The following is a 19,871-nucleotide window of genomic DNA, read 5'->3' as shown; positions in this document are numbered from 1 at the left end:
ATCAAGATCTTTGCAGCCCCACATTTCCCTGTAGCGCGTGCACTCCCTTCCCCAATCATTCAACCTTCCAGCTGCCTTACTGTAGACCGATCTCATCCAGCTACGCTACAACCACTCACATATTTACTATTTTAGGCCAAAATAAAACCAGGCAGAGTGGAGTTTGTAAAAAAAAGTAAACTAACACTCTACGAGTATTAGTTTATAAAATATTTTATTAAAAAAATTGGTTGACTTTTTTTTTTTGGTGTATTTTTGTGTTTTTTTTTCAATAAAAATGGTATTTAAAATTTCCTTAAAATGATCTATTAATAAATACCTAGCGGCATCCATTAATAGAACCCTTTGTTAAATAAAAGTTTTAGAAAAATTTTGATACTAACTTTTATGAAAAATATAAAAAATTGTAAAATATATAAAAAGAGTTTTGTCCTCTATATATATATATATATATATATGGATTGAGTTCAAGTTACACTTAGTGTAATTCTAAATAATAGTACACTACTCAATATTTTTTAATTGGATGCGAATATTGACAAATCCACTGTTAAATTACATTATTTTTGTATATTGTTCATGCTTGCAAAATTTCGAGGTGATCAAAGATTAATAACCATGTCATCAATCAATTGTTAAAATTCAAATTTTTGTAGTTTAAAATAATGCATAAAAAAATAACTTTATAAATCAAATGGTAAATAGCATTCGATTGATATGAAAATTGTCATGCATGTTAAGAACATATAGAACATGTAATTCAATGGTTGGATTTTCAAAATATTAATTCAATAACAAGTTATTAGATGATGTAACATTACTTAAAGTTACACCAGATGTAACTTAAACCTAACCCTATATATATATATATATATATATTTTTTTTTTTTCAATAAAAGTTTTTAAAAATATTTTCAAAATGAATGTCTTGGCCATCTGATAATTAAATTCATAAAACTATTGAACTCTAAAATTTAAGGTTGGCTCTTGTATCGTGTTAGATTATATATTCGAGTTAGATGTGGAAGAGAAAAGATAAAAAATAAAAAATAAAAAAGAATGTGAAATTACGTTAACTTGATTCAATTTGGGGACTTATGTTCAAGTGCTTGAAAAATTATATCTCGAAGTTCTTGAATGTACACTACAATTTATTTAATTTTAAGATGTATGTTATAATAAATTTATAACAAAATAATAACATATTAGACTAATTACAATTGACTTAGATATTTATAAAATAATAATAAATATATACACCTACGTTTTTTTTTTTAGAATACTAAGTATTTTAACACATACACGAAGTATTTTAACACACACATACACATAAGGAGAGGGGAGAACGTCTTAAAGAAACTGATAGTGGTGTATATTCAAAAGAGCCTAAGTCTTGGCCCTTAAAATTGTTAACAATGGTATTAAGGTTAATTACATTTTATCAATATGTGATTTAGGTCATTTTAATGTTACATGTTCATGGTTTGAAATTGTCAATTTACCCATCTAAAGTTGGCTCCATTATATTGTTAGCAACTCATCATAATCATAGTTAACAACATAAAATTAAAAATTACATAAAAAATGAAGAGAAATCAAAGATGAACAAAGTTTAGCTACAAAATTAGTAGTATCCTTAAATTACAACCTTACTCAATAAAATAAATATTACTACATATTTTGAAAATTTAACCATTAAATTGCATGTTCTTTACACTTTTAATACACATGACAAATTTTGTGCCAATTGAATATTATTTACTGTATGATTTATAAACTTATATTTATTTATAAATTTAAACTACAAAAACTTGTAATTTAAACAATTTATTGATGATATAACTAATAATCTTTCATTTTCTAGAAATTTTACAAGTATGGAGAATATAAGAAGATGATATAATCAAAATGTGGATCTGTCAAAAATTACATACAATAAAAAAATATTGAGTAAAGTTTTAAGTTTAGGCTATAACCAATTTTGTAGTTAAACTTTGTCCATCAAGGATCTAAAAAGGGCATTTGTAAACAATTTGAAAGTTGCGTACACTTTGACTTAAGAACACTATGATGGGATGAGCTTCTCCAAGCCAATTGATTAAGAATATCTCCACTGTTGTTGGCACAAGATCCATTTGCAACACTGACATTGTTGTTGGTGAAGTGAAGGACTAAGGTTGTTATGAAGGTGACATAATTGTCAAGGTGGACCAAATTAGCTCTTCATTTGAGTAAAACACTGTCATTGATGCCTAATTCATTGTTGGGAAGCTCAAAGCAGACCCTAAAGAAAGCGAATCTCGCTATAAGTGATTTCTCAATTTTGTACAAAGGACAAAACTTATATACGGTACTTTAGGTTCTTCTCTCAAAATTCAGCTGTATAACTACTCAAGTAAAAAATACATTTTTATTTAAAAAAAAAAAAAAAACCACATGGCAGAATTTTAAAGTAAAAACTTAAGGAATAACATCTAAGGACTACACTTAAGTCTTACATTATATACAAAATACCCATTTTAGATATTGACTTAATTGTTTTATTTTTATTTAAGTTTTTAATAGTAAAAGTAAGAGGTGAGTAACAACTGCATTACATAGTCAACATTCCCCATATAATGAAGTTATTAAAATAACTTCAATTATAGGATGATTACTGTAATTAACCCATTATATTATTAGAAAAAAAACACAAAACACAAAAAAAGACAAAAAGTAGAAGTATCATGTAGTCATGGTCTATGGTCTATGGATACCTATGTGGAATATGAACAGTAAAAGTAACTCTTCTTACACGCCGCAACAGCGCGTGACCTATCACTCTCATTCTCGACGAAGACCCTGACCACATCTCTGAGAGAGAGAGAGAGAGAGAGAGAGTCCGAGCGAGGAAAGCAAAGCAAAAATCCAAATCTAACGAACATATTATTTTGATATTTCCGTGCTAAAGCAAAGCCAAAAACAATGCGTTAATATCCAACGCACCCCAACCGAAACCCAATCATTCTCTTTTTCTCTCTCAAAGAGTGCAAGCAACACAGAGAGAGAGAGAGAGAGAGAGAAAAGACTGTTTGTTTGTTTGTTTATTTGGGTATCTATGCCTATGGCCGAGTTGACTCAGCCCGAGGTTTACTCTCCTCGTTCCCTTCAACTATGGCGTACACTTCTCAACTGGTTAGCTTTCTTCTTTCAGATCTTCGCTCAGATCCTCAGAGCTCTTGGCCATCAACCTTTACTCTCCTCTTCTTCTTCTTCTTCAACTACTCATGCTTTCAAGCCCTTGCCGGTCGCTGAGCTCCCGGAGCAAGACTCTCCGGCCGCCGTCGAAATCCCCGCCGCCGCCACCGTCTCCGTCTCCGATTCCGATCACAGCTCCGAGAAGCTCACGGTACGGTCTCGTTAAAATAAAGTTTCGATTTTTCTTTTTTATTTTTCTTCCTTTTTTTGAAGATTTGAATTCGATCTGACTTTTCTACTTTTTTTTTTCATTGTCAACGACTTTAGCGTAGGTTAGTTGCTAATTGGGAAAACATAGTAATTGATTGTTATGTTACTTAGAGGAGCGTTACGTTTTGTTTTAGATTAAGGTTAATGCTTGAATTCGTTTTGTTTAGTCATATGTAATGAGCTTACTAGTTACTACTACTACTTATGCTCGAAATAAATGCAAACCCTTTTAGTTTAAGGTTGAATTTTTAGTTGTGCTTGAGGACATGAGGAAGAGCCCAGTTGAATTCAGCATAAATTGTGGGTTTTAGTTAGTTCAACGTTTAAAGTTTATTGTCCTTGAATAAGGGACTTCGATTGAATCCCCGCACAGAAGCGTCTTGGCTTAATGGTATAGAGTAATTATCACGGAGTGGATTAGCGGATGTCATAAGTTCAAATCTTGTCGTATTTATCGAAAAAAGAATTGGGTATGAATTAGATGTTAGTATCGATAGAGAAGTTGTGGGGAAGCAAAAGTTGAGCAAACCGTGGATAGTATATCGATATGGCCCTAGTACTATTTGATTTGGTTGTATATGTCACTTTGTTTTGCCTTAGCTTTTGTCTAGTGTTTGAGCTTATCTTGTGGGCATGTTGTAAATTTTTCAGCATGAAATGGTAATGCTACTTCACCTTAGAAATTCAAAGTCATTATCTACAAGGAAATATTCCAAACATATATACAAAGGGTTTCCCTGCTGTGTTTTTGAAAGGTAATTGATAGCTGTTCAAGCTGCTATGTCTGTTATGAGATACAGTCATATTTTGTTCCAAGGTTTAGGCTGGTTTTACTGTTCTTTGTACTTTAGTGGAAGTCCTATGTATTTGGAGTGCTTTGTGTTGTGTGTGTCTTTAGTAGAATTTGTCTGCTTGTATCTGTTGGTTTTTTGAGTTTTGAATAAAATCTTGTATTCATAAAAAAGAAGATAGACATAGTTATATATGCCAATCAAGAGGTTGGGCGTTGGTGCAATGACAAGTGGCTTCCACCCAAAGCAGCATGTCACATGTTCAAGTCCAAGGATTAACCTCTTAAAAAAAATTGGGATCAGGTTGTCTACCAATCACCTCTCTCAAACCCTACACAAGTGGAAGTTTTGCGCGTTGGGTATCACCTTTTGTTATATATGTCAATCTTAAGTCAGTGTAACTTTTTGTTAATGTTACGCTACATAATAAATTTATTTCGTTTACCAACTTAAAAATTTCATTGTTGGATGTTTTCTTTGTACTTAACATACACATCAAATTTCATGTGAATCAAATGTTGTTTAATATACAATCTATGAACTTATTTTTTTTCTTACAATTTAAAAAAGAAGAAGAATATTTTCTAGATTAGATGGTTATCAAGATGTAATTTAAATGATAGATTTATCAAAATTCTCCTTCAATGAGTGGCGTAATAATAATAAGATTTACACCGGGTGTAGAATGCTTCATTTAGTGGTGTAATAATAACAGGAGTGACACCAGGTGTACAATTTTGTTAAGAAAGTATAACTGTATAAGAACATGAGTGCAAATATGCCAACCTCAATTAGTTCATCTAAGGCACTTCAATTGAGAAAAGAAATCTGTAACATAGATGTGCAAAGCATGTCGATACTTTTCTCTTCTTTTGTTTCCCTTTTTACTATCATCTTTGTTTACAAATTTCATTTGGAGCTGCTTCCTTCCTGTATAGATTTAGCAACTGACAAATTCACCTACAGGTAGTTCTTGACTTGGACGAAACTCTAGTATGTGCATACGAGACATCCAGTTTGCCAGCTGTTGTTCGTAATCAAGCAACAGAAGGTGGGTTGAAGTGGTTCGAACTGGAATGTGTGTCTTCAGACAAGGTGCTTTGCAAAACATTCATTTTGTATGTAATTGATTATGTGGCAGTAATTCATTCAAAAATATATTCACTTGAGTATGTTGGGATTTGAAGGAATGTGAAGGAAAACCTAAGGTCAACTACGTTACAGTTTTTGAGCGCCCGGGATTGCATGAATTCTTAAAAGAACTGAGTGAATTTGCGGATCTTATACTGTTTACAGCTGGACTTGAAGGTTTGCACATTAAATATTTTTAGACATCTGTCCCACTTGTATTTTTCCCTGTTGCTCTATGAAAATGATATCTTTATGAATGATACAGGTTATGCTAGACCACTTGTTGACAGAATAGATAAAGAAAATCGATTTAGTCTCAGACTTTACCGGCCTTCAACAACTAGCACGTAAGTACTGCCTCCTTCCCTTGGTGATTTGCCCACCCATTCATGGCTGTGGCTAGTGGTCCAGTTTGTTATTCATAGCCAGTAACAGGGAAACTTTCATATGAATTTTTTATTTTTCTTGTCTATTAGGGACTTTTTGCTGCTTTGAAAAGTTAATCAATGTTTCACACCAAAACCCGTGTCTTTTTTCTCCTTATGTTTCAGTTTCATTACTCTGCTTTGGAGGTCACTCTACCTTCATCTCTCTAAAAACATCATATAACTGATCATTTTTGTTATGGATGTAAATGGCTCAATATTTCCTATATCCTTTGACATGTTAATTGGGTCATATTAAGTTCTTTGGAAACATCATGGAGTTGTATCAATTTTGTGGAATGGAAGGATTTATTCATTTCCTATGAGATGTTTGAACTCTTTGTATTTTTATGCTCCTAATTTTTGTTAGCTTAAATCCTCACTGATTTTATGTCAAGTATAGAACTTCATGGTTAACGTGTAGTTCCATGAGTGCTGCTATTCACCATTTTCTTATGATTTTACAATTGTTGAAGAAATGAACTCTCAAGAGGTCTGTTTAGCTGAATATAATTTGATTTAGTTTGGTAAAACCTTTGATTCTGCTAAATTACAGGGAGTATCGGGAGCATGTGAAGGATCTCTCCTGCATATCAAGGAATCCATGCCGAATTGTTATTGTCGATAACAATCCATTCAGTTTTTTGTTGCAACCATTGAATGGAATTCCATGCATTCCATTTTCTGCTGGGCAGCCACATGACACACAGGTACAGAGATTTGCATTTCACATCCCAGTATATCTTCACCAAGTAATTTCATCATTTACCCTCCACCTCTCATAACCTTTTTATTTATTTATTTGCGTGTGTGTATGTGTTTTCAGCTTCTGGATGTAATTCTTCCACTCCTCAAGCACCTCTCTCAGCAGAAAGATGTGAGACCTGCACTCTATGAAAGGTTCCATATGCCTGAATGGTTTCAAAAGCAAGGGATTCCTTCTTCTGGCTGATTTCATAGAACAAAGACTGTATGCATCAAAATCCACTATTCTTCTTTGTATAATCCTCAGCAGTTTGAACAAAAGCAGCATCTCATCGCCTGACTCAAATTTCTGTATAGCATCAATTTGTACGCCGAAGGTGATGAAAACCCCTTCAAAATTTATCCTCAGGTTTGAACTGTTGCACATCATGATCACATAGGTACAGCATTTATGTATGTAGATTTGTCAAAACTCTGATTCTTATGTAATTTTATTTTTATGCTTGTGATCATCTTGATTGTTTATGTAACTTGTTGGAATTTTGTAAAATTGTTATCAATAATTTTTAGCATAAATGTTCCCTGCAGAATTGCATAGTGCTATAAGGAAAAGAAAAAAGAGCCAAGTAGCCAAGAACTAATTGCGACACATTTCATGTAGCGCGTTTCTTAGTTCTGGATTTACCTAAGTTTGGGATAGCTATGGGCATGAACCAAGAGCTCAAAAGGACTTACTTGTTGCATTCAAAAGATGCACGCCAAAGTTCACACGCTTGATTTATTTCTGCCTGCTGTATTTTTATTTATTTATTTTTCTTTTGAGTCTGTATTTTACAAGTCAAGGATCAACCATTCAAGCCACCTATATTTTTCTTCTTAGACTTCTTCTAGATGCGAATACAAATTGCAAGAAATGTAGAGGTGGTCCTGCTTGGTATAAGGTGTTAATGTGTTAGTTAACCCTTTTTGTTACAGATGAGCCCACTTGTTTTCCAATCCCAACCCGGAGACCGTATGTTCTGCCGCATTGAAACCTAAAAAAAGGACATGGACCAACCCTGCAGTGCTGTTAAGACTTAAGAGAGGTGATCTTCTCATCCTACTAAAATCCATGCTTAGTGGCCCAATGATATCTCGCTGCCTTCACAGTCCGGGATTTATACTATAAATAAAGTACTACCCAAATCATAGCTTGACTAGATGAGACAGGAGCTGAGTCTATGGGCTAGGGAAAAGGGCATGATTTCATTTCTTTCTGCATGAACAGTTAGCAATAGGAGAAAAATGATATTTGAGCTCTATATATGTATAGGGGGATACACTCAATTTCATACCGCATCAAGTGATTAGTGTCTAATAAAAATAGTTTTAGTGGTAGATCTGTGTAAAAGTAACGTTACTCTCATCATAAGTTATTAACTCTCATCATAAGTTGACAATTTAATAGAGTTTGGAATTGGGCTTGTCCGTAGCATTGTTGAGTGTGTGTATATATACTAATGTTCTAAATTTATAAAACATAAGCATTGTTTGTCAAAATCGAAATGTTTGGCAATTTCTACTTAAACTTAATAAACTCTTAAAGCACGCACTACCAAACACACCTTAAATCAATAAGTTTAGTGAAACAAAAATTTCACCATTTCTCTTCTCAAATGTCAAGATGACATGTCATGATCATGATACAATAAAAGCGGTGTAAGTGATAAACGATTAGAAACGATATTGCATTAATCATAATTTGCTATGCTGTCAAGATGACTTGTTATGGTACAATAAAAGTGGTACAAGTGATAAACAATTGAAAATAATATTGTATTAATCATAATTTGCTATGCTTTTAACGAGTTCTGAAATATTTTATGTTACTGGCATGACTCCCAGGCAAATGCTTATAATATCATATTCATTGGTCATTGGCTCATTGGCGCAACACTTTATCCTCCTTTACTAGAGGAAATTGTGTACATCTTCACTTTGACTTGGGGTTTTGATCTTAAGCTATCTGGAAATTATCTGTTAGTCTTCGATAATGGGGCACAGCGAGGACAATTTGGAAGCCCACATGGGCGGCGATATTCTTGTTAAGTTGTTAATGAATAATGATGTACCATTAATCAAAGAGTAGTTTAGAATTTCGACATGATGTTAGGAACTCAGACTACCAAATGAGTCTTTCTGCAGCTTTGCCCTTAAAAAGCTTTTCTTTGTCATTACCAATAAACGACAGCATCAAGCCGCACAGGACACTTGAAAAGGATGATCTTCTTTCAACCTATTTTTCCACCTTTATAAATTATGGAATGCGACCTTTATTTTTCCATGTCTGTCTTTTTCAAAGTTGTCTTTAGAAATCGTATTCCATGTTCTACTGAGTGCCCCTTAAGTCTTATATTATACTATTGATATGGTCTTGAGTTTATGAATCAAAGGGTAGGTGAAGGTATCTGTTTGGCTTGAAAAATTTATATGACCTGAGTTTGACATATTGCACAATCATGCTACCCAACTCTCATCTCTTTGACCGGAATTTGCCAAACTTTATAGCAAATTCAGAACTAAATAGTTATGGATTTGATTAACATTGGCACCAAAAAGAAGAAGATAATCATGTGGTGGTGGATGAATCAACAAAAGTAAACACAATGTTATATAGAAAAATACTATATTCACAATATTTTCACAACAAATTTTAAGTCGTAATTTGTTACTGTTATTGGTGAATAAAAAAATAATTTCAGTGGTGAATTCAAATTATAATTAATAATAACTTACCATTTAAAATTTATTATAAAATTATTGTAAAAATGCTATGCAAATACCATTTAAAATTTATATATATCCATAAGAAACACATTTACGGTTTGAAGAAAGTACTATGACCTACATAGAGATTATTGAATCTAATTACAAACTATTTGAATGCAAATAATGCTACGAACTGTCTATCTTTGACTCTTCAATTATTAGTCTTAAATAAAGTTACCTACACTGACCAAATATACTATTGACAATACATTAGCGATGTCCCAATCTTGCGCAACAGCTATGATGACATTGATAAGCCTACGCCTTTGCTTAGTAATTGTTTTATTCTCTCCTGTTGTTGGCTACCTTTGTTTATACTCTACTCACTCGATTTCTGTTGTCTCTTCAATACAATTTGGTCCATTTGTTAATGATTACCTTTTGTTTATACTGTCTTTGTTATTCTTATTTAAATAAAAATGGACCAAATAAGTCTATTAAGATGTTATGGTTTCACATTTTGTTTACACATCTCTTGAACTGTTTTAATTTGGAGAGTTCTTAAATTAGATTTGAAATCTCCTCACCAGCTATCAAAAGGACCTTTTTGTTTTGTTATTTGGGTCAGAAGCACCTTTCAGCTTTAGATGTATGTATAAATTACTTGGTTGCGTATTAGTTTAGAAAAAAAGCTTGAACTTTAAAGCTTAAATTACGTACCTTTATAGTATTTTATGTCTTGAAATATACCAATTATGTGTTCCTAACTTCCTATACCTATTCTTTACTATATATTCTCCTAACTTTAATAATTCAATTTGTGTTGCTAAAATCTTGTAGCTCAATCGTCGTTTCATCGTATTTTTAACATAAACTTCTAGGATTCATATCCTCCTTCTCCTATTTAACTATCAAATCATCCAAAAAAAAAAAATCAATATGAGTCAAAAATTTTATAGTTCAATGGCATTGCCAGATTCTTTTATTAGGAGAACAATATTTGAATTCCCCAATCCAACTTTGATTAATTAATTATAAAAATCAATTTATGATTTATTGTAACATTATTTGGAAGCATTAATAGCATTTTAGAACATTTTCATTCATGTTGTTCTATAGGAAAAAAATTAATAATGACTAACATCTAAGCAAAAGTTAGAGATTTAGTTTAATCAAACCAAACTAAGTCATACCTTTTTTTTACAATCATATATGTATAATACCACTCTCTATATGTATGTAAAATCCACGTGTAAGTCATACTATATGTGATAGGAGTGTCATATTGATATATAGAATATAGTACATGTATCGCGTAAAATACTTTTTTATATAGACTAGTCTCATATTTAGATGAATGAAGATAATAAGTAGTATCTCATGTGTATAAGCTACATATGTGTGCATTCTACGTATATGTTTTTTTTTTTTGGATAGAAGCATTGCATACACTATTATGATCTTAATATCCCACATGGATTAAGTGTAAATTTAAACATGTGTTTATAAGTTTTTGAACACCTTTTTCTTGCAAACTAGTTTTTAAGGGTGAATTCTACCCGTGGATTCTTCCTATACACTTACTCCATAATAATACATAGAGAGCTTACAAGCTTACAGCCATGTTCTCCACTCCTCTTCCACCATCTACTTCTATTCTATTCCATAAAAAAAGGCTTTTGCTGTACTTGTTGAAAGCCAGAGTCTGAAACTATATTGGCTCAATCAAAACAGTCTGTAGACCCCTTTTTGGGAAACAGTGAATATATTACAAACTATTAGAGCATTTGCAGCAGTGTAGTTATATTGCTATATTGCTATAATATAGCTACACTGCTGCTAAAATGGTGCTCCAGCAGTGGAGCTATATCCATTTTTTTTAGCTCCACATGAACAGTGCATATCTATCTATAGATATGCACTGTTCATTAGAGCTAAAAAAAAAAAAAAAAACCATTATTTTATTCCAGCTTTTTATTAAAAAAATGCCTTTCTCTCTCTCTCTCATTCTCTCATTCACTCTCACCGTGCCCCTCTCTCTCTCATTCACTCTCATCTCATCTCTCTCAATCTCAACTCCGGTATCTCTCTTAACCTCACTCTCTCAACGTTGTGCTCCGGCCGCTGGGTCGTGGTTGTGCTCCGGCCTCGTGGATCGAAGTGGCTTCCCTCACCTCCACTTCATCGCTGGGTCGTGGTTGTGGTTCGGTGTGCGTTGGTATCGGGGTTGAGATCGATGTGTGGTTTCGACATTTGGGTAGCTGGATTTCGGCGTTTGGGTTGTTGGATTTCAGGGGTCACGGTGGAGATGGTGGTGGTGGTGGGTCGTTTTGCTGGTGGTGGGTCGTACTGGCATGGGTTCAATTTGTGATGGTTGGGTCCGATTTGTGATTTGTGGCAGTGGGTTCGATTTGGGTTTTTTTTTTTTTTTCCTGCTGTGGACTGGTGGCCGGTGGTGGTGGTGGTGGTGGTTGTGGATTTGTGGGTTCGATTTGGATTGGTGTTTTTTTTTTTTCCTTCTTTCCTGCTATGGACTGGTGGCCGGTGGTGGTGGTGGTAGTGGTGGTGGTGGAGGATGTTTGTGCTGTGTGGTGATGGTGGTGGTGGTGATATATTATTTTATTATAGTAGAAATATTATTTTATTGTGTTGAATATATTATTTTATTGTGTTGAAAGCTAAAATAGATCCACTGCTGCAGCATGTGTGTAGGTAAAATAGATAAAATAACTTTTGGTGGAGCTAAATTGCTAAAAATTTAGCTCCACTGTTGTGGATGCTCTTATAGTTTAATGCGGCAAAAATACAATTAAAATATAGGATTTTTTTTTTTTTTTTTGGTATTCTACACTAAGTAATAAGTTCCATAATTATACAAATCTAAAGCGTAGGGAATTCGGAATAAAAGCTCAAAACATCCCTTATGCAACTTATTTACAACCATGTAAGCCCGGCTTCATTCAATTCTGCATGTAATCCCCTCTTAATAAAACTTCATTATTGTCCAAATAAAATGTCCCCTACATATAACTAGTGAATACAAATCCTCTATATCACTTTTTGTGTATCACTTTTTATTCTACCAATCATTACTTGCCATGTTTTGATTTTACTTTCCTTATAAATAATCGAAGTTTAAAATGGAAAGCAATCATATACATAGTAAGTAGTAATTGGTAAAACAAAAAGTGGTACATAAAAAGTGGTACAAAGAATTTGCATTCACAAATAGTTAAGTGTCTGAATTCAGTAAGGATGAGGTCTAAAACCCATGTTTTATGCCATTCAATACGAGATTCTCACATCAACTTTTTACTTAAAATTCAATAGATTCTACCACATATGATAACATTTCAATAAACTCACAGTTAAGTTTGATTTTCAAATGAGTATTAGAATTAATTGAATGTGGTTGTGCCTATTCTTTAATATGTAACTAGTTTATAACTCCATGCATAGGCATGAATATATTTAAAAAATATACATTAAGATGCATAGTATAATTCTTACTGTGCATGTCCAATTCCCTGTTAATGGACCAACCTAGTAATTGGACTCACAATTTACTTATTTTGGTAGGTTTTTGAGTATCTTACAATGGGTAGCTCCTGACTAGGTTTGACTAAAGGCCTGTTAATGTGGCTAACCTCTCTAACTGAACACCTTCCTATTTTTCTTTATGCTCGGTTACTTTTCTAGTCCTTCCTCTCTAGTGTCTAACCCTTTGCTTTCATGTTGTTCTCCTATTTACAGCCTCGCCTTAGTGGACCACTAATAATTATCTTTCCCACAACTCGTGTGGGAGGGGCCCATTTTGATTATTCCTGACAGAAGTCGACCCACTTTGGGAATAGGAAAGCGAACGTTGGAACTAGTGCTAGATGTCGAATGGTGTTCAACAGCGATATTTTCCAAGGCATTACCGAGGTACCCTAGAAAACATCCGAGCAACAACAGTATTAAGGCCCAAACAGTAATCGACCTATTTGCCAAGCACTCCGTACATACTGGGCCCCCAAGTGATAGGCCTACTATAGCACATCGTACAACCTTAGGCCCTACAATAATGGGTCCATGATTGTATACTGTTCACTTACATATATAATTTAAATATTATTAAAGTCATTTTTTTAACTCTTTAAAAAGTCTTGTAATAATATTATTAAGGAGAAAATGCAAATTGTCCATTTTTAAATTTTTTTTATGTTCATTAATTTTAGACACTTTGATTTTTGTACGCAATAACTCACTTAGATTGATATTTATGATGTGATCCTACATTTGACTCCAAAATTAAGAAATAAAACTTTCTCTAAAAATAAATAATTTAGAACACCTGGCACAAAATTAGGCTTTAATTGTAGAATTTAATTGAATTTTTTCTAAACATTACCTATTAATATATATGTAGATCTGATAATGTGGTATGTTGAGATGGAAGGGGTAAAATTTAAGTTTTACACCACATCCTTATAGAATTTAATCTCAGTAGTTAAACCCTCTTTTCCTGCATAGGATCCTAGCTTGTGATTCAAACTCAATATCACTGTGGAGTTATCACTCATGTGAAGAACTTGGGATGGGGTTATTGTAAGCAGTGCCGGCTGAACAGTGGAGCAAGAGAGGCGGTCGCCTAAGGCCCCAAGTAAAAAAAAAGGCCCCCAAATTTTAATCAATAGGGTTATTTATAATCAATAAATAAAATAATTTTTTTTACCAAATGAAAAACAAATAAAAAAAAAATGCAACGTCTATAATATTTTTTACAACACTTTTACAATTATGCTAAGTAGTAGGTTGTTACAACCTATTATTGATGGCAAAAAAATAATTATAGTGATATTTTCAAAGAGAAAAAAAAAAAAAAAAAAAAAAAAAACCTTAAAACCTAGGATTTATTGTAAATAAATATTGTGAATGTTGTACTTCTAAAAAAAAAATAAGAACAATAATAAGAGTTTAGTTAACAAACTTTTACTAGTTCTCGTCTAAGTTCACTACTAACACCACTCTTTTACTTACTATTATCAATTTACCATATCAACAAGTATGAAAAATTTTGTCAATTTTTTTTTTTGTTTATAAAATTTCTAAAAAAAAAAGAAAAAATTCTACATAGTTTATGTTAATTAGTAGTAATTTTGCATCTAAAACAAGATAATCAATTTTCGCCTTAGGCCCCCAAATACATTAAACCGCCCCTAATTGTAAGTAAACCTCTTTCTATGGTTGCTTCATTTTATGTTTGCAATCTTTTTGGTTATGTTCTGTGAAGGTGATAACCAGTAAGAAGGTTTTGTAAGCAAATACGAATGCACTAAGAAGGTTTTGTAAGTAAATAAGAATTCATTAATTGTTGCTTATAGGCGTGGTCATAATACCTCGTCAATTTCATCTATCAAAAAGTCTTTCCATTTAAGACTTTGTCATAAAGTTGAAACATTTGAAAAAGTAACAAATTATACTTGGAAAAAAAAAATTAACGGTCATCATGATCAGCCTCATTGTTATTCATGATTTCAAACAAGAGACTCAAGACGGGTTAATTGAGGAGACTGACCACTCACTTTCATGCACCCGTGAAATTTCGACATAGATACATAATTAAATAGATTCTCAAAAAAAAAGAAAAAAGATACATAATTAAATAAAATTAAACTTATCTTGGATTTCAATATTTCATAGTTAATTAATAAGGACATTTAAAGTTACATGAATTAATTCTTGAACATTACTGTATGGAGTTAGAGTTTATTCAATTTATTCTGTTTATAAAAAAAAAAAATCAATAAAATCAAAATTTTATAATGAGTTAATAACTTAATATTATGGAGTCGATATCAAATGTTAAAATTAAATCATATTTATAATTAGATATATAAAAAAAAAAAAAAAAAATCATAGTCCATTAATTGTATTGTAGAGGGTGGAAAAAGTAAAGCTACCTCTTTTTGTTTAAACCCTTTAGACTTTATCGTGTAGTTTTGACAAATTCTATACGTAAGGGCAAGAACTAAGAAGTAAATTCAAACCCCTTTTTTATTAGAAAGAGACATTAGTTAATCACAATGTATTAGTGAATAGTAACTCAATATAAGTAATCAAATATCATACAAAGTTGTTTCTAAATATATATATATATATATATATATATCATACAAAGTTTCATATCTATGCTCTATCTCTTCCCTTACATAATCTAGAACACCTATCATCATCAATGTGAAAGCATCCATTTATTTTGATCAATAATCTAAGATTTTTTTTTTGAAGGCTCAATAATCTAAGATTTAGGAAATTACCAAACCTTTTAAATATAAAGCTGACACCAAAAAAAAATCACTAAAAAGAATGTCTTTCTAGAATTTATTCAAATAATTTCACCAACGAAATTTCTTAAATTGTAGCTCATGAATCTTTAATTCTTTACCCCCAAATGGCAATGATTTAAAAACATGGATGTTGTCATAGTTTGTGGTTGGTAGTAGCCGCAGTATTAAAAAGTGGTTGAAAAACATGAGAACCATATATATTGTCTATTGACTCTATTCATACATGAGTTTTGCAATGTTCACACAGAGCGTGGATTATTATTAATTAATATATCATATGTTGCATTCCAATAGATTTTTTTTTAGCTATATATTTTATATATATATATATATATATATAATACAAAGTTTCATATCTATGCTCTATCTCTTCCCTTACATAATCTAGAACACCTATCATCATCAATGTGACAGCATCCATTTATTTTGATCAATAATCTAAGATTTTTTTTTTTTTTTTTTTTGGAAGGCTCAATAATCTAAGATTTAGAAAAATACCAAACCTTTTAAATATAATGCTGACACCAAAAAAAATCAGTAAAAAGAATGTCTTTCTAGAATTTATTCAAATAATTTCACCAACGAAATTTCTTAAATTGTAGCTCATGAATCTTTAATTCTTTACCCCCAAATGGCAATGATTTAAAAACATGGATGTTGTCATAGTTTGTGGTTGGCAGTAGCCGCAGTATTAAAAAGTGGTTGAAAAACATGAGAACCATATATATTGTCTATTGACTCTATTCATACATGAGCTTTGCAATGTTCACACAGAGCGAGGATTATTATTAATTAATATATCATATGTTCCATTCCAATAGATTTTTTTTAGCTATATATATATTTTAGCTATATATTGCATCAAGTTTTATATCATATGTTGCATCAAGTTTTTAGCTATATATTGATTGTGAACGGTACAGGCCGGTGATATTAATTGACCGGTCCATTTATATACGTAGCCCTTGGCGTATGGTTATATGGTTTCCATCTTATTTGAGATTGAATAATACAGTATTCTCGAATTAAAAAAGAAAAAAAAAGGAATAATACAGTATTCTAATCCATATATCCATTCTATGGTATTCAATTATTCATATATATTTAACATAGATTGTAATATTGTAGATATCAAAAAAAAAAGAAAAAAAGATTGTAATATTGTATAACTAAATTTGGTTAGAAATCTTAATTTTTTAGGCAACATAATAAAAAATAAATTCAACAAACAATTCAGGTTCCAAATTAAACAAGTCAAATTTGGTGAGAAATCTCAATACAATACTATAAATTAACTTCCTAATTTTGTTTTCTTAAAAAGGAAAGGTTTCATTTTAAACCCTATATTTTAGGAGTGGTTTTTTTTTTTTTTTTTTTTTTGAAAACAGGGGTGGTTTAATTTCAAAGTTCTAACTGGTATAATTTCAACCAAACTGAACCTAAAATTTTCAGGATGATTACAAAGTAACTCCTATAATTTCGTTAATTTCATATCAAATTCTAAAATTTCAAAATTTATATCAATGTGAACGGTAAACTCTTTAAATCAACCCTCGAAGGTTCCAAATTTAAATAGATATGATTTTAAAGATTTAGAATTCAAAACTATAAAGTTTAATTCATAACCCTCTTAAATTTTATAGTTTAATTGGAACCTTTGAATATATATATATATATATATATATTTTTTTTTTTTTTTTGTGTGTGTGTGGAAAGTTTGTAGTTATAGGATTTAATTTAAACTCATCTCTTAAACATAGCGTTACGATTTGTAATAACCAAAAAAGAAACTAAAGAGTGTTACGTGGTGAAGGAAATTATGTATGAAGGTGTAATATTCAAAACGATGGGGATTGTTTCTGGAGTTTTTGCATTGACCAGCCAACTTGTTTTTGGCCCTTTGGATATCTCCCGGACGTGATTGACCCTTTTCTACTCCATTGATAATTATAAATGAGCCAAGAACGATGCCCACCATATGTCCCTTTCTGTCTCCTTTTTCTCCCTAGAATCTATAACAGCAGCCTATATTTCATGTAATTTGACTGATTAGGATTTCTATTTTGAATTTTGAATATAATTAATTAATCATCTTTATAAGTTAGAAAGCATTGCAACTTATAAGACTATAAACAACTTTAACATGTAAAAAAAGAAAAAGAAAAAAACTAGACCTAGCAAACGGGTCTGGTCGAGTTAATCAAGTTCAGGTAAAAAATTGATCGTCTTAAAATAGGTTGTGAATAGATGAGTTAATTGGATTCAGGTAGAAAATTGGTCTTTTTTTTTTTTTTTTTTTTTTTACATGCAAAAAAATAAAAAAAAAATGTTAAAAATACAAATACAAATACTAAAAAATAAAATTTAAATAATTCATAGATTCTTAATAATTCTCAAATTCTTTGAAGTTTGAACCTCCCAATAGTCATATTAGATTTTTTTTTTTTTTTTTTTGGAGAAAAACCTTTGGATGATTGAAATCATGTTATTGATAACATGTTACATTTACGTAGTTTAGCATTTGAAATTATTTGCTAGTTTAAATGGTTTGAATTAAATATAAATATACAAATAAAAAATTGTTGAAAAAATGGTGACACAGTAACACAGGTCAACCCATTTTTTCTTTAGATCAAAATTAAAAATTCTTGAGTTCGACTCCAATATTTTTCTTTGAATTTAAGTTGAATCCAATTTTGCCAAGTCTAAAAAAACACACACACACACACGCGTACACGGAATTTAACTTTGAGATAAAACGGATTCGCAGAATTTTTTGGTCAAATCGCGCCACCTGTCCTGTGTTTTACAAATTTGCTTTGGTTTTGCTTCATTTCATTTCATTATTGCATGCACGTGCTTCATATTCAGGCGCGTAGACGATAGCGATGTTACGTGTTCGTCAGTGGCGGCGAGTATTTGAATTTTAGTTTCGACAACCGTGTTTGGTGATCCCCGTACTACCAACATACGATTAAGGATGTGTTTGGTTCATTATTAAAATCAGTGTTTTTAGTTTTTACCAGCATTTTTTAAGCACCTTAAACAAAAAGAAAAATTATTTAGGAAAAATTACAAACCTCTCATGTATCTCTATTTTGAGTGTTAATTTTGAAAATGCAACTGTTAAATGCATATTAAATTTCGTTCAAAACGGATGTTATTTACTATTCGATAAATAAACTTATTTTTTATACACATTTTTAAATTACAAAAACTTGAAATTTTAACATTTGTTTAATAGTATAGCAATTGTTGTTTTATTTTCTTAAAATTTTGCAAGTATGAAAAATATAATAAGAACATGCATCATTATAGTATCTTATATTCTAGGTAATATTAAATTTAATCTTTGTTCTCTCATAAACATCATTAAAGTATACCATTCTACTCCAAAAAAAAAAAAAAATACCACTAATATTTCTAGATAGAAATTTAAAATAATTTTAATTATTTTATCTAATCTTAATTTTAAATGAAAATTTTTTAATTTAGTAGATTGACTTTAGGTTGATAACAACTCAAACATTTCCTAAATAAAATGAAATCCTTCGGTTCATATACTAATTCAAAATTTACATCTTTTAACATGATGAAAACTCTTTATTTAAAAAAAAATTCCAAATACGATATTAAATGCTAGAATTAAGTAAGTAGTTTGTGAATTCTGCCCAATCAAAAATTTCAATAAAAAAAAATGTTGGTTTACAAAACTATTTTTAATCAAAAAAATGATAAAACAATAAATTTTTTAACAGTTTTTTATATTTTCGATAAAAGTGAGGTCAAAATTTTCTTAACGTAGTTTATTAACAATTGACCTAAATACACCTGTTAACATAACCCTATTTTTAGAATTTATATAGTTACTTGTTTTACAAATCTTGTAATTTGGTAATACTATTCCTTTTTTTCTAAGATAAGAATTAGGATTCAAATCTTCTTTCCTATGGTTGTATTTTTCAAATTCCAAAAGAAAAATTGCATCTTACTTCTTATTGAACATGAACCTTTCCTAAATCCTAATTCACAATGGTTTTTTGCAGTGAACCTCCTGAGTCCTGTGACAGACTCCTGTACATGACAAAATCAGGATGTGGTGTTCCATCTTCTTTTCAAATCAAAGTCTCTCACAACTCACAAGTCCCAAGTCTCACTCCTAATAAAAAAAAAAAAGAAAACAAATCCTTGGTAAATAGTGTGAACACTGTTCACACAATCAAAGTTGTCAAGACCAAACACTACCTTTAAGCTTTAACTTTCATGACTTTTTACTTACTGCTACAATTCTA

At 31.1% G+C, this 19,871-nt stretch overlaps 1 protein-coding gene across 1 annotated transcript; it reads left to right on the top strand.

The window, feature by feature from the left end:
* The first annotated feature begins 2,858 nt into the window (after nucleotides 1-2,858).
* On the top strand, nucleotides 2,859-7,089 carry LOC126697735 (uncharacterized). The gene is made up of 6 exons (XM_050394825.1): nucleotides 2,859-3,388; nucleotides 5,205-5,333; nucleotides 5,426-5,546; nucleotides 5,635-5,716; nucleotides 6,351-6,504; nucleotides 6,621-7,089. The coding sequence occupies exons 1-6, from the start codon at nucleotides 3,098-3,100 to the stop codon at nucleotides 6,744-6,746; spliced, it is 903 nt and encodes a 300-aa protein (XP_050250782.1). The 5' UTR covers nucleotides 2,859-3,097; the 3' UTR covers nucleotides 6,747-7,089.
* The last annotated feature ends 12,782 nt before the right edge of the window (nucleotides 7,090-19,871 follow it).

This window comes from Quercus robur, chromosome 8 (assembly GCF_932294415.1).
Source record: "Quercus robur chromosome 8, dhQueRobu3.1, whole genome shotgun sequence".
Lineage (NCBI taxonomy): Eukaryota > Viridiplantae > Streptophyta > Magnoliopsida > Fagales > Fagaceae > Quercus > Quercus robur.
Note: the sequence above shows the minus strand (reverse complement) of the source record. Positions and strands in the feature narration are given on the sequence as shown.

Coding starts and splice junctions, on each gene's coding strand:
- LOC126697735 (XM_050394825.1), top strand. CDS start 3,098: ATGCCTATGGCCGAGTTGACTCAGCCCGAGGTTTACTCTCCTCGTTCC. Junction 3,389..5,204: donor ACAGCTCCGAGAAGCTCACG/GTACGGTCTCGT, acceptor ATTCACCTACAG/GTAGTTCTTGACTTGGACGA. Junction 5,547..5,634: donor GTTTACAGCTGGACTTGAAG/GTTTGCACATTA, acceptor TGAATGATACAG/GTTATGCTAGACCACTTGTT.